Source organism: Tachypleus tridentatus, chromosome 13 (assembly GCF_004210375.1).
Source record: "Tachypleus tridentatus isolate NWPU-2018 chromosome 13, ASM421037v1, whole genome shotgun sequence".
NCBI classification, from domain to species: Eukaryota; Metazoa; Arthropoda; class Merostomata; order Xiphosura; family Limulidae; genus Tachypleus; species Tachypleus tridentatus.
The window spans coordinates 180,647,251-180,662,315 of record NC_134837.1 but is presented as its reverse complement, the minus strand read 5'-3'; the positions used below and the strand labels follow the sequence as shown (position 1 = coordinate 180,662,315).

At 36.8% G+C, this 15,065-nt stretch overlaps 1 protein-coding gene across 1 annotated transcript in view; it reads left to right on the top strand.

Moving 5' to 3' along the window:
* The first annotated feature begins 2,208 nt into the window (after positions 1-2,208).
* Positions 2,209-15,065, top strand: part of LOC143235991 (IQ motif and SEC7 domain-containing protein 1-like) — a 189,335-nt gene continuing 176,478 nt past the window's right edge. Inside the window, exon 1 of the mRNA XM_076474144.1 lies at positions 2,209-2,779. Within this exon, the coding sequence (XP_076330259.1) occupies positions 2,766-2,779 (14 nt within the window). The 5' untranslated portion in view covers positions 2,209-2,765. The remainder of the gene's footprint in view (positions 2,780-15,065) is intronic.

Sequence of the window (15,065 nt, the reverse complement as noted above, 5' to 3'; positions counted from 1 at the left end):
TGGGTAACACTTGATAAGGTCAAGTTATGTTTTTCAAGACTTTTCGACAGTGTTTTGTTTAAGTCAGTTGATGTCTTCATTTTATGCCGTTGTCATGTGAAGAACTGAGCTAAGAAATTTTGTTATTTTTTTAACAGCTAATTATGAGGGAGGAGTCAGTAGAGATTATCCTTTATATGGAATAAATAAATATTCGGTTTCAGTTTTGGTTTATTCTCCCATCACCACCTCGATTCCCTAGACAACAATTATTTAAGAAAATAAAATAGCTACCTTAAGGTTTTATTTCTTTGTTAAGCCCTTTTATTTTTGGAGCTAAATTACGTGGGATGTTAAAAAGTACAGCTCATGAATAAACATCACGAAGAATCACATTAGGGCTGCGTACCGGAAAGTACAACAGTAAACGTTTCGGTCGGGTATTTCGCGTTGTTTACTGAAACACAGGCTGGTTTAAGTGGTGTTGATACACCTGTAAGAGTTTGTGAGAACAATACATGACCTATCTTTTTTGTATGCTGTTTTTCAATGACAAACGTAGAAAGTCCTAGTATTTCCTATAATTTACTTATCAAAAAGAACCCAATCTGAGATTTTGAAAACACATAAATTTTGAAGTAAAAATTAAAATCGTTTTAGAATTGAATACAATTTATGTAACCCAAGACCTAGAGCGAGCTTTCTTACGGGTTTATTAAAGTCCTGATTGTTTTTGGTGTATTGAAACTTAAACCTCATAAAAAAAAATCTAACAAATAAAAGTGGGACGTATTTGGTTATTTTAATAAGAAGCGCCCAGTGGCTGTATTTTGGAAGGTAATGTGTTGTGATATTCAAATCTATGTAGCAGTGCGGAATTATCTTCTGGTTTATATGATTATTATTCACGTTTATGTAACTGATTTATATAATTATTATTGAACTTCAGGTCATACTGAATGATTATATTGTGAACTTATCATTGTTCAAATTTGTTTAACAGCGTAGGGTTTGTGTCCTGACTGATTTGTTTAATCATTGTTCAATTTCTTGAAGTTTGTTTGTTTTTTTAATTCCGCGCAAAGCTACACGAGGGCTGTCTGCCCTAGCCGTCCCTAATTTAGCAGTGAAAGACTAGAGGGAAGACAGCTACTCATCATCACCAACCGCCAACTCTTGGGCTACTTTTTTAACAACGAATAGTGGGATTGATCATGACATTAGAACGCCCCAACGACTAAAAGGGCGAGCATGTTTGGTATGATGGGGGTTCGAACCCACGGCCCTCAGATAACAAGTCAAATACATTAACCATCTGCGCTAGTTATCCCTAATTTAGCAGTCTAAGACTATAGGGAAGGAGCTAGCTACCACTACCGACGGCTAACTCTTGGACTATTCTTTTACCAACGAATAGTGGGATTGATCGTCACATTATAACGCCTTCACGGCTGACATGGCTAGCATATTTAGTGTGATGAGGATTCTAACCTGCCACCTTCAGATTACGAGTCGAGCACCTTAACCACCTGGCCCTGCCAGGCTATTTCTTGAAGTAATGTAAGGTTATGTTTTGAACTTACGTGATCATTGCTGAAGGTGATGTAATAGTGTGGGAGTAATGTTTTAATTTATCTAATTATAACTCAAGTTCATGTAACAGTGAGGTTTATATTCTGATTTTCATAATCTTTAGTAATCGTGTATTATTTGCTACATTATGAAACTGAAAGTTGAGGACTATACTTTGTGTTGTCTGAAGGTCAGAAAATCGCTCGTCATATTCCTACTACTGTAAATCAATTTTTGGAAAGCGATGGCACTCAAAAGGTAAAAAAATCAGTAGTTTGGCAAAGCGAGCTTTCATTATCGATTCTTCTTTATTCTACACAGAGTGACCCTTTTGCGCATTATGTTCTTATAAGGAAAGAACTTATTTAATATGCGGATTAATACAAAGTCCTTAAAGATTAATTTTCTTCCCTTTGTCCGTTTCTCTCCTGTCGTGGCCAAAATGCTATATATATTTTTTGTCTTCCATCTATCTATCTTTTTTGTTTTTGCTATAGCCGGCTGTGATTGGTCGCAGCTTACTTATTGGTCGATTTCTCACATCACTTCTACTGCAACACTTCAATACACCGTTGCGCGTGCACACACGTGTAACGTGCGCGGTAGAGAACGTACATGGTACCTGCTGCAGCCACTTTACGGTCTCGTTACTTGTGACGTGATACGTTCTATGATTAAAGCCGTTTAAAACGGAATTGTGCTGGCGAATAATTTGGCAGCAGTGGTCGGTAGATGTTGAAATTAATTTTGTTTTTTCAGTAATCTGTAAACATAATCATAAAGTTTTGATCTCAAAATTGAACTCGACTTTCGGGGATAATTCTTCTGGTGTATTTGTTTCCTTTCACTTGAGAAACTCTTTACGTTTGTAGATATCAAAGACCCATATTGTCGGTTAACGTCAGTAATTATCTTTTTATTTAAAAGAGTGAGAAACTAAAATTTGAACATCTCAGCCAAACAACCAACTGCTTCAAGTTGGTTTGAACGTTCCTAATATTTTAATAGCACATCACTACTTACAGAGAACTTGGTCACGCTAACTAACGTGTTTTAGTTTAACAGAAAATTTGAATTACCAAAGCAACGATAACTACCTTGTGTGAGTCATCTTTATAAATTACACATTTTGATTGACGTGGACAGCAGCGCGGATGTAAGTTTGCTTATACGCTAGACACCCAATTAGAACGAAGCACCGCCCAGGAGCAGTTATGAATGGAGTAAGGTAAGGCTGGATTAAAAAGTGCTATCACTTTTTGAAAGCTGCTCATTGCTGTATCTTATCTGATTCAGTGTAGAAACATTGTCAAATAACACCCGCTACCAGGGTGGTGACTGATCATTTCATGTTGTTTCCATCTTAGAATAATTGCAGTTTATACAGAGGGTGCTACTAGACCTGTTTACATTAATAATATTTCAGATATTTAGATTGTTTCTTCTTGTATTTCTCATTTTACCTAATAATAAAATAGTCGTTAAATATGTTACGTAGCTGATACATTAGTAGGCAAACACGCTGCAACATTTCTGAAGCCGTACATTACAGCGTTGCCTACATGTCATGGTTGAAAGTCTGAAGCTGGCAAAACGTAGAAGCCCTTTAGATAGAACAAAAGAATGCTGTGCAATATCTTGTGAATTACCTATCCGTGGCACTGAGTTTCAGTTTGATATAACGTTTCGGATTGTACGTCTTGCTTTATGAAAATATCTACAGGTACGATTTTAAGCAGCCTGATAAGATACGTGGTACAGGACAAAAGGTCGTAGTCAACAAAGGAGACTTGTAAATAGTAACTAAAAATCTGTGTGTGACCGTTTACTGTTTAAAACTGTAGTGGGCAACCTTAGTACTATGTGGTTGAAATCAGCACTGATCTGTATGTTGTTTGATCATTGCTTTAATTTGGAGAAAAGGTTGGTACGTACATGTTTGTAGTTTCACCAGTTTTCTGTCGTGAAATGTTCATCCGGATATTTAATATATCTGAGCCTAATAAGATATGGAGGGTAGAGATTCAATGAAATATTAGAATTCTGTTTTCATCATCACTGTTTTTTAAGGCAAAGTTACACAATGAGTTATCTGCTCTTTGTCCATTGCATTGTATCGAACCCCGAATTTTAGCATTCTAAGTCTATAAGCTTATTCTTGGCCTACTAGGTTCATTTTAATTATTGAACGTAAAAACGCATGTTATATTTACAAGACTATTCATCAAGTAAGGTATATCTCTCAAGTCATAAAAATACACATTTCTTATAACAGGACTTCTCAAGTTCCTTAAGGAATCGTTAATGATCTGTTTGAATATAACCTTTAATATTATAATAGAAATAATGTGCCCAAGGACATCTCCATAATATTATGTCTGTTTATTGTACGCATGGAACGTCTGCAGAATGTCACGTTTACATGTCTATTTATTACCCGTGTTCTCTTGTTGAAAACCTCTCCTGGATTTCCGTACATAAATTAATAGCGACACTTAATCGTGAAATGTGTACAACAGCGTAACTCACGTTGCACAGGAAAGTGGTTTCACAATCGAGATTTCTCTTGTTACTGGTTGCTTTCCCTGTAAAATAGTTTGTGTACTGTAGCAATTCGGTATTGCGATAGAAACCAACTTCGTATGCGTTTCATAGTACCAAGGATTTACTCCATGTTATTAGTTTAAATAGCATAAAGATTTCGTAGTTGCTCAACTGGTGTAAAACGTCTAAGCTAGTGAAGCTTTTAGGCTTAACAAAAGCCACTAAATCATGTTTTACTGCAGATGCCATTTTCGTCACATTTCTTTTAAGTGTTCTGGATCACCGCGTGTTCAGAAATAATCGGTTCTCCGCCTGTTCTAAGTTCAAAGTATTTTTAAGAACCAAGCGTTGCCAAAATAAGCACAGTTTTCCTGATCAATCGATACTACCGGAAACTAGGTATATGTATAAAACCATGTCAGTAGAGAAATAATAAAATATTTTCCAAAGAAGGGTTATAAACGTTTTTTTCTTTCGTTTAAATATGGGAAAGTGAAAGCGCTTTACTTGTTTAAATTTGCTTCATTACATGTAACTTATATTTTAAATATCTTATTTTCTCATTGGGTCCGGCATGGTCAGGTGGTTAAGGCACTCGACTCGTAATCTGAGGGTCGCGGGTTCGAATCCCCTTCACACCAAACATGCTCGCCCTTTCAGCCGTGGGGACGTTATAATGTAACTGTCAATCCACTATTCGTTGGTAAGAGAGTACCCCAAAGTTGGCGGTGGGTGGTGATGACTAGCTGCCTTACCTCTCGTCTTATGAGGCGAATTAGGAACGGCTAGCGCAGATAGCTCTCGTGTAGCTTTGTGCGAAATTCAAAACAAACAAACTTTCTCATTGATAATTGGTATTTTCAAGTTAATACTTTCAAAATAGGCATGAGTAGGAAGATGACTTCTTTTTATAGGAGTTAAACCAGATTACGTGATTATCTTGGTTAGCATATTGGATATATCTTGTCACGTGATTGTCACATAAGTGTAAAAATCAAGGGCCAATCAAATAACTTCGAAAATATTCACAGTTCGCTATCTTACAGTTGTATTTGTTTTTGTTGATTCGCCATCACAAGAACAAGCATAATTAAAAATTGTTGCCTGTGTAATCCTAATCGTTACTACATTGGTTCAATCACAGGTTTCTCTCTCTCTCTCTATGTACCATATCTAAAGAGGACGTTTGTAGCCATGGCCTTCCAGAGGTCTCTTGTCCTTGAAGCACAGTTTCCAATATCTATACATTTATCTTGACATAAGTCAGCTTCTGTCTTCCACGGTCTCTTAGTCTTTCTATTTACGAATAGACTTTCAGTTTCTTCATGTTCTAGAAACTCCAACTGTTTATATTCAGCAGTCTTGGTCACATGTACTATTACTTTTCGTTTCGGTTTTACGAGTAACAACACTACTTATTTCGTGTCACAGCAGGAACAGTTTAGGGCTAATATCTCGTGCCTGTCACAACAACAACACTTGATTTATAACTTCTACGTGTTGTCTGTCACAACAATAACACTGATTTTTTACTTGTACATGTTACCTGTTACAACAATAACACTGATTTTTAACTCGTACATGTTGTCCGCCACAACAATAACACTGATTTTTAACTTGTAATTGTTGCCTGTCACAACAATAACACTATTTTTAACTTGTATGTGTTGCCTGTTACAACAATAACACTGATTTTTTAACTTGTACATGTTGTTTGTCGACGCTAGAAATCGGATTTCTGTATCCACGATGGGCAGAACACAGATAGCCCATTACAAAGAAACCTTATTAAAGTGTGTGTGTAAACCGTATTCTGTTCTGGAAATCGCTTATTTTCTAACAGCTGTTTAGTTTCTGTAATATTTATTTACTAACAGCGCAGCGAGGTTTGCACGTGACGTTATAATAAGTCTTACCTATCATCTAACATGCGTAATAACTTCTACGAGAAGAATCGCTTAAAAACGCTGGTAGTCTGTTACTTGAAATAAACTGGTAGAAGGATAACCCGAGCGAAAACAAATGAGAGACCTTCTTGGTACAGATTATTTGTCTGTTTCACAGAATATTCGTCTATCTGTTTGTCTGTTAATAAACGTAGAATAAGCATTGTATTCAATATCTCACGTATATAAGTAACACAACTGACAGGCGGTTGTTACTGAGCATGCCTGTGGAAGGAATAAGTTGGCACAAGAACAGCGTGTTTATGGATCGATATAGTTTTGTGAGACGTTAAGAGGTAGCTAAGGACATGTAAGACCTCCTGATTTATCACATAACTTAAGGGGTGAAAGAACTTATGATCTCATGACGTATAGGTCATTACAGGGTGGGTATTGATAGTAAAGAAGTTTTCAGAAACAACAAGTAAGTTTTAGAAATCTAAAGACAGGCGGGTTTAATGCAGGGGAGCCCACCAAGAGGTTTTTGGCACATTCTGCCATTGGTTTGCGACTCCTGTTGTTCATTATTGATTGGTTAAAAAGAAAACCTTAAGTATCTAATTTTAAGTAAACGAATGGAGAGTGGAGAACATGGAACAGAGAAATGACCCTTTAGAGCGAAACCCTTAAAAATCTGTTTGATTCAGACAGTTTGTTCAGAGCAGTTTTTCGTTTTCGAAAATCCATCAACTCGAATATTTGATTAATTTATTTTTTGGTAGCACTAGGTCACTGATTATAATGCTGCAAAATTTGACGTGCAGACCTTACAATTCTAAGTAGTGCACGAACTGGTCTTTTTCTATATCTGTAGCTAGTTTCAGGTACCAAAATGACTTGTATATTCCTCCCACCACCACGAGTTGTCATGAACCATATTAAAGTTTGGTCCGAACCATTATTCAGATTCATTACTGATAATGTTTAATTAACAAACAGTACTTGCAAATGCCAGTTTTAAGTATTGTGGTTATAAAAGGAGAGAGAGGTTGTTGGTTCTTTGTAATTAAGCACAAAGCTACACAATGGACTATCGGTGCTCTGCCCACTTGAAATTAACCTTGACCGTAAAATCTATTGTTTCAAGTACCGTCTACTGAAACTGGCATTCAAGGCGAACGCCACGTGCCGATTCACGCGTAGATGATGAACGCTCTGCGTCTGATCACGGGCCGACTCACGGATGTAAGCGTCTTTCCTTGCGCATAATTTCGCTAGTTTGTCTCAGAAAACAAGTTGTGGTTAGGAATTTAAAAATGCGACCAGTGTTCAAAGTGAAGGTATCGAAATTTTTGGCCAGTGGTTTAGTCGTTATTGATAAAGAAACTATAGTAGTTTTAGTGGTGATGAGTGAAATGAATTTCTTAATAGTTTATACTGAATACATAATCGTTAGATTGTTTGGAAGTCGATCAATAAAGCGCTGTTCAAACTGATTCGGGTTGTAGTAAATATTTAACTACACGATTATTGTTCGGATAGTTGACCGTTCCCTGGAGTATGTGTGTGTGTTTTATATAGTAAAACCACAGCAGGCTATCTGCTGAGTCCACCGAGCGCAATCGAATCTCTCCCTAGAGTGAAGGAACATCTTAAAGATTATTGAACTACAAAGCAATGTTTATCGTCACAACAGTACGTGCACAATAAACGTAGGTGCTCAACACAAATTTACATGATACAATAATAAATCATTCAAGAGCAGCAACTTGAGCGAATTGTGGATTAGCCTGTCCTCTGTTTGATAGGAAGGTTTAATCTTTGACCTTACCGTAGTGGTGTATTGTGGGTAATTTTAGGATTGATTAGTTAACAACAAAGTTTTTGCTTCTTTAACATTGTTGTGGTGTTCCTTATAGATTTTTGGCTGGTGATCACGAAAATCACATCCACATTTGCCCATCACATACCGTTTCATCGAAATCTTTAGTTTCACCAGGACATTGCTACAATGGAAAAACGATATCAGGGCAACTGGAATCCCTCAATGCTTGCTGACTACTGTTGGACACTGCAACGCGATGCACCAGACATTGAATACAAACGAAAATCAGGAGCAAAACACTTTTAATTATGTTGAACTTAATGGCGTATTAGAAATATAAACGCAATTAAATGCGTTATTGCCGGTAAACAGTTAACTGTCTATTTCTCAGAGTTCCTACGTGATGAAGCAAACCCAAAACTATATTTGTGCAAATCTACCAGGTACCTGTCACAATCAGCAAAAACTTTTCAGAAAGCAACACTTTTCAGGAAGGAAAAGTTTTCAAAAATATTGTTGTGCAGTGTAATCGATGACTAATAAGACTCTTTATTAATACTTTGATTGAGTTGAACGTGCTGGGCCCCGGCATGGCCAGGTGGTTAGGACTTTCGACTCGCAATTTAAGGATCGCAGTTTAGAATCCCCGTTCCACCAAACATGCTCGCTCTTTCAGCTATGAGGGGGGGTAATTTGACGTCAACCCCATTATTCGTTGGTGAAAGAGTAGCCCAAGAATTTGCGATGGGTGGTGATGACTAGCTTCTTTCCCTCTAGTTTTACACTGCTAAAGTAGGGATGGCTAGTGCAGATAGCCCTCGTGTAGCTTTGCGCGAAATTCAGATCAAACTAAACTTACGATACAAACTGATTATTAAATAACTAACCCCCTTCGTATATGAGTAGTCCTTGTGGTAGAATTAGGATTTTGGAGCTTGGATAGTGGGTAGTAGTTCAAATTTACGGGTAGTAGCTTCGCCATAACGCGGGTGTAACCGTATCCAGAAATAATGAACTTGTTCCGCATAAACAGATTTCACGCGGAATTTCTGTGTGCCTGGACGGGTTCTTTTTTGATTTCGCTTTTCAATGAGTTAGAAAAGACCCCCACCCAGAACTCTCGAGTCGTAACGTCTAAATGCAAAAACTTCTTTTCATGTATTCATCCAGCTTTTTTAATGCCAACTTAAAAACAGGGGTACTTTGTAAAGGCACTCCACTCCGATTGCTTAGCAGTAGATATGAGGGCTTATAAGGCTAAAAATTGAGTGCCGATACCCTTCAGCGGGCAATACAGAGCCTATATTTTTGATAATAAATGAACAAGTTCTGTGTAGCTAGACAGATAATTACCTAAACAGAGCGGAAAACCAAGTGACGTCACGTCGGTGTTTATGCCAGGGGTCCCAAGAAGTGCACATTTACAAATGATGGATGACTATACCTTGGTAAATACCTTACATAATATTACAACCATAAACATGTCAGCTAAAAAGATATCAAAACGTAAAGGTCTAGAATTTCGACTGCCAGCTCCAACTGACTTATACCGGGATTCGATAGCCGTGTAGCGTCATCTATTAGCTTTTCTTGAACAGCGAGATATGGCCGATATGCATGTTATGGGTGTGTCTGCTTGTTTGTTTTTTTCATTTCGCACAAAGCTACACGAGGGCTATCTGCGCTAGCCGTCCTTAATTTTGCAGTGTAAGACTAGAAGAAAGGAAGCTAGTCATCACCACCTACCGTCAACTCTCGAGCTACTCTTTAACTAACGAATAGTGGGATTGACCGCAATATTATAACGCCCCCACGGTTGAAAGGGCGAGTATGTTTGATGTGACGGGGATTCGAACTCGCGACCACCAGATTATAAGTCGAGTGCTTTAACCACCTGGCCATACCGGGCCTAAGGGTGTGTCTGCCTAAGTCTTTACTCCACCCTTCTGAACACCCAGTATTTTACACAATTTTCGGTAGGTGGGATGAACTGTTGGTAAAATGTACAATATCCTATTCTGGAATGTTTAATAATCCACGTGATTTTCTACTGCTTCTGTTAAGGTCCTCAAATTTTTGTAAGATATTTCAATAGAACAAATCTGCTTTCAAAGAATCAGTTGGAAGAGGGAGTTTCCTCCTATTATTTTTTCTATATGTTTATGTTCCACTTGTAGAAGTCTAGCGTTTTGCAATATCGAGTCCATCTTTTGTTAATAACGACAGGGTAACATCCTCTAGGAACGACATATAGGCCTAGCTATTAAAAGTAAGCTAGTAGATGGCACCATGCAGGTGTTTAATACTGGCGTTATTTTTGGGGAGACAACCCATGAAATATTTACTGTTGACAGTTGAAACTTTGAACAGTCACGTTTTAATTTATTAGTTGTTTTGTTGTTGTTAACAACTTCATTTTATTAATAGACTTCTTCTGAGCCGCTTCATGACTACCTAAGAATCATTAAAATCTCGTGAACAACAGTGCCTTCAACAGTATTGTTAGGACCATTTCCCATCACCAGAGGTCTTTCAAAATTGCTGCCACCATTGAAACTCGCCAGCTTTGCCCACCTACAAATAAAAGTTTGTTTTAAGCCACGCTATTATATTTAAGTTTTTTCCATCACGTGGAAACCCTTATTTTGATTTTTTGTTGTTGTTTTTTCTCGATACCTTGTTGAAATGGACAGCCTAGTACATATACACAGATGTGGCGAACATTTTTTGACAGTGTTTTCCCAAATTGGGGATAATCTTTTAAACAATTCTCTCGCGTGCCGACGGTAATTTTTGGAGCAAATTATGATTTATTATAATTCTGGATTATTTTAAATGAAACGGCTTTATGAGTTACGTGTTATTAATAACTATAGTAATTCACAAGATGTAAAATTAATGAATTAGTAACAATAATAATGGGCTTTTTTAAGGAACAATGAATCCTCTTTCTTGTTTACGTTTACTTATTGTTTTACTATTAACAGGAAGCATTTCGTGAAATGATAAGCTTTGGTTTATATTATGTAACATAAAAAGATAAAAACGGAGGAAAGGAAAATAAACATATTGTACTCTTAGTGAGACTTTTACTGCTGCACCAACGATGACAGATATTTTATATCAGACTTGTATTTGGTTGTTTTGTGAGTTATGCATGCAGTACCAGTTTCATCAGCAAGTCTATTTCTATAAGTACAATGAAAATAATGACTCACTTAAATATCTTGATGAAAATACTGTTATTACTGACATTGTGACATTTTTCACAGTCAAAAGTTTCAAAACCCCATTTTCTGCGTTATTCCAGTCACCAACTGATCTCTTTTAATATTTTCTAGTTCAGCTCTTAAGTCGAGGAATTTTTGCCTCCAAATTGAACTGCTTTGAAAATCAATCAGTTGGATCTCAAACTTATTCAAGTCAATCCACTGCAACATTTCCAAATTCAATTTGTCTAACGTTACACTATTTGTATACTTTATAAATTTTGTAGTTTCTTCAAATAACCTGAACTTATTAAAACTCAAAGAAAATTTTTCAAAAATTGAATTAGTGATGCTTGAAAATTGCATTTGCAAATTCTTAATATATATTTTCTTATAAATATTAAGATCTGTTACGTGTTTTTTTTAGGTTTAGGAAATACTTAAAAGTGCTATTGTAAACATCACGTTTACAAATTTTCAGTTTGATTTCAAACGATTTTATGTTATCAAACATGACATCAAGTGTTTTGCCAGATCCATAATCCCTGCAATTTGGTGTTCAAGTCATTTAAGTGTTAGGAGGAATCTATAAGAAACACCAATCTACAAATCCACATAACATCAGATAATTTTTCATTTGTCAAAAACAGAGGAATTTCATCCAAACACTCAACAAATCAATCATGGATAGAACCTCTACTTAACCAACGAACCGTGTCATACATAAGTAGTCATGTGTACACCGAATTCACCTCTCTCAGTAAATTTTGAAATTGTCTTTTTTTCCAAAGCATGCGCATAAATAAAAGTAACTACCTTGGTTACAATTTCTTTCACTTTTTCAAGCTCCTTAAGGCCAGCTTTTGTACACAAAGCCTCCTCATGTATAATACAATGAAAGCCTACCAGTGGATGTCCAACATATTTACAAAACCTGCTTCTTTACCAATCATACTGGGTGTACTATCAGTTGCACGGAAACTATTTTTGAAAGGTCAACCTGTCGATTGGATAATTCGTTCACTACTGCCTTACATAATTCAGCCCCTGTGGTTTGTTCATGTAACGTTACCAAATTAACCAGTTCTTCGCAGATTTCATCACCCGTACAAAATCGAACAATAATGGTTAGCCTAACTGATGATGTAACGTCAGTGTCTCATCAAGAGAAATGGAAAGGAATTTACATGAAGCAATCAATATCTTTTGTCAGCAGTTCTGATGTGTTTATTTCCATCTTTAATATTCTATCTTTTACTGTGTTTCTACACACTGGAAATTCCATAATGCGCTGAATTTTTTTTCTCTTTCTGAAGGCCCAGCATGGCCAGATGGGTTAAGATGTTCGACTTGTAATCCGAGGGTCGCGGGCTCGAATCCCCGTCGCACCAAACATGCTCGCCCTTTCAGCCGCGGGGGCGTTATAATGTGACGATCAATCCCATTATTCGTTGGTGAAAGAGTATACCAAGAGTTGGCGGTGGGTGGTGATGACTAGCTGCCTTCCCTCTAGTCTTACACTGCAAAATTAGGGACGGCTGACGTAGATAGCTCTCATGTAGCTTTGCGCGAAATTCAAAAACAAATAATCTTTTGTTTTTTTTTAAATCGTCAAAAAGGAAAGGATCACATTCTAGCCATGATTGTTTAATATACTCACCATCACTAAGATGATCAATAATCTTTGAAATCTCAAAGCTAGCAGCAACTAAGTTGGAACAACCTGATACAAATTTCATTAAAACATTTGACTGCATGTCGTTGTTGCTGACTTCTTGAGAAATGTGTTCTTTTTGTTCTTTCTCACAGATCCATTTATGAACAGTTTCATAATGCCTCTTTACAGAGGAAGTTCTGTACATCATTGTTTCAGGACATAAGATACGTAATACTTTATCATCCTTTTTGACTATGTCAAACTTTCAGTGTATGATTCTTTAAAATCTCTGATGCTGTTCCTTCCATCTGAACGTTTTTGTTTCTTTGCTGGTTGAGCTGACATTCTGAAAAGAGTTCCTACAATTAAGTTAAATACAATAAGTTAACTTACTGTAATATAACAGCAAGTTAAAATTTTATGTCATTAATATAAAAATAATTCTGTAATTAACTGACTGATTAAAAATATACGCATGTCACACCAAATAACATAATTTTAACAATATTTAGTGCGAAAAAATAAATGCATATATACCGTTATTATCACTAAATATCCAGTATTCACTCACAAACAACAGAAGAAAAATATTAGCAGAGTGAAGCTAATACCAACAGTTTACTTCTATTTTTCCTCAAATACTGATGTGTACACTGGGTCTGGGAGGAATTTAAAACGTGTCATCCGATGTCACATATTCCCGCAACCGCAAAGCTAGCTCTAAGAGGGCGGGAGACGTCTCCTGTAAACATTTCTCACTGCTCTCGGGTTGGCAAAAATCATTCACTGCTGCATTTGCCAATAAAGATAATCATTATATATATATATTTATTATGGGTTAGCGTTAGGATTTAAAGAATCAAGTTGCTGCACTGTTTGCCGCGTGCCAGCAAAATGTTTTTGTGTGCTACCTTAGGCACGCGTGCCATAACTGACATAGCAGATGAATTGGTAATTAGACGTCGTTAATATTCACGTTTCCACTCTACTCTCCCTACTCACAGTGTGTATAGTACAAGTGGCCCATTTGTGTAGCATTCTGCTAAACAACAAACAAACGATCCACGCTTCAGGCCTTATGATGAGATTCGAAGTATGTGGAAATTGGTCTTTCTGAGGTAATTACAAGAAGAAAGTAAATTAACAATCAGTTTATTCACATGTCCTGTTGATTTTGTTTTAAATAGTGTAACTTTTCACACTCCACTGTGTTCCAAACTGTTGCCCTTTAATCCTAACCTGTTAACATGGATTGAGTTATGTGATTTAAGATTTTCGGGGTGTCACTTTTAAATTGTTGTAGTTAATTCACGTGACACAGATCTCTACTTTATACATCCAATATTTTATTTATTTTAAGTATTCAAAGCTATGTAATAAGCTAGCTGCTCTCTGGCCATTGTGGAAAATCAAACCCGAAATTTTAAGATTGTAAGACTGCAACTTACCGTAGACTTTTACTTTGTTTTAAATGAGGCTGTACCTCAGACAGTTGTTGTTTTTTTTAAGTAATTTTTTCTATTAACATATTGAAGGTTTATCTACACGTTTGTTCTTTTGGCTCACACAGAACTGTCTTCTGTGTTACTGATCTTAGGTTTTCTTTGTTTACAAAGAAATCTACATGACAGAAATATTAGTTTTAAGCGAACTGTCGTTTTATAGAGCAGCTGATATGATGTAAACGTTTGCCTAGTTCCAAGTTTGTTTGGAATTTTCGAGCAAAGCTACACAAGGGCTATCTGCACTAGCCATCCCTAATTTAGCAGTGTATGACTAGATGGAAGACAGCTGTCATCACCACCCACCGCCAACTCTTTGGATACTCTTTTTACCAATGAATAGTGGGATTGACCGAAACATTATAACGCCCACACGGCTGAAAGAGCGAGCATGTTTGGTTTGACGGGGATTTGATCCTGCGACCCTCAAATTACGAGTCGAGTGCCTTAACCACCTGGCCATGCTTGGCCTATTTTAATATGTGTAATACTTAAGTCTAAGATCTTACTTGTGTATTCTATGAATAGTACTCGACGAGAAGTGAGTTTTATGTAAGAAAATCATAGAATCCGGATTTGTAATTGATGATATTTATATCTCTGATTATCTCAGAGGGTAAATAAAAGATACTACACATGGCCAAAAGTACGTAGACACTCCTTCTAATTAGTGGGTTTGGCTATTTCAGCCACACTCATTACTAACAGGTATATAAAATCAAGCAGACAAACATTGGGAGTAGAAAGGGTCGTACTGAAGAGCTCAGTGACTTTCAACGTGGCACTGTCATTGGATGCCACCTTTCCAACAAGTCAGTTTGTCAAATTTTTGCCCTGATAGAGCTGCCCGGGTCAACTGGTGGAAACGTCTAGGACCAACAACAGTTCAAC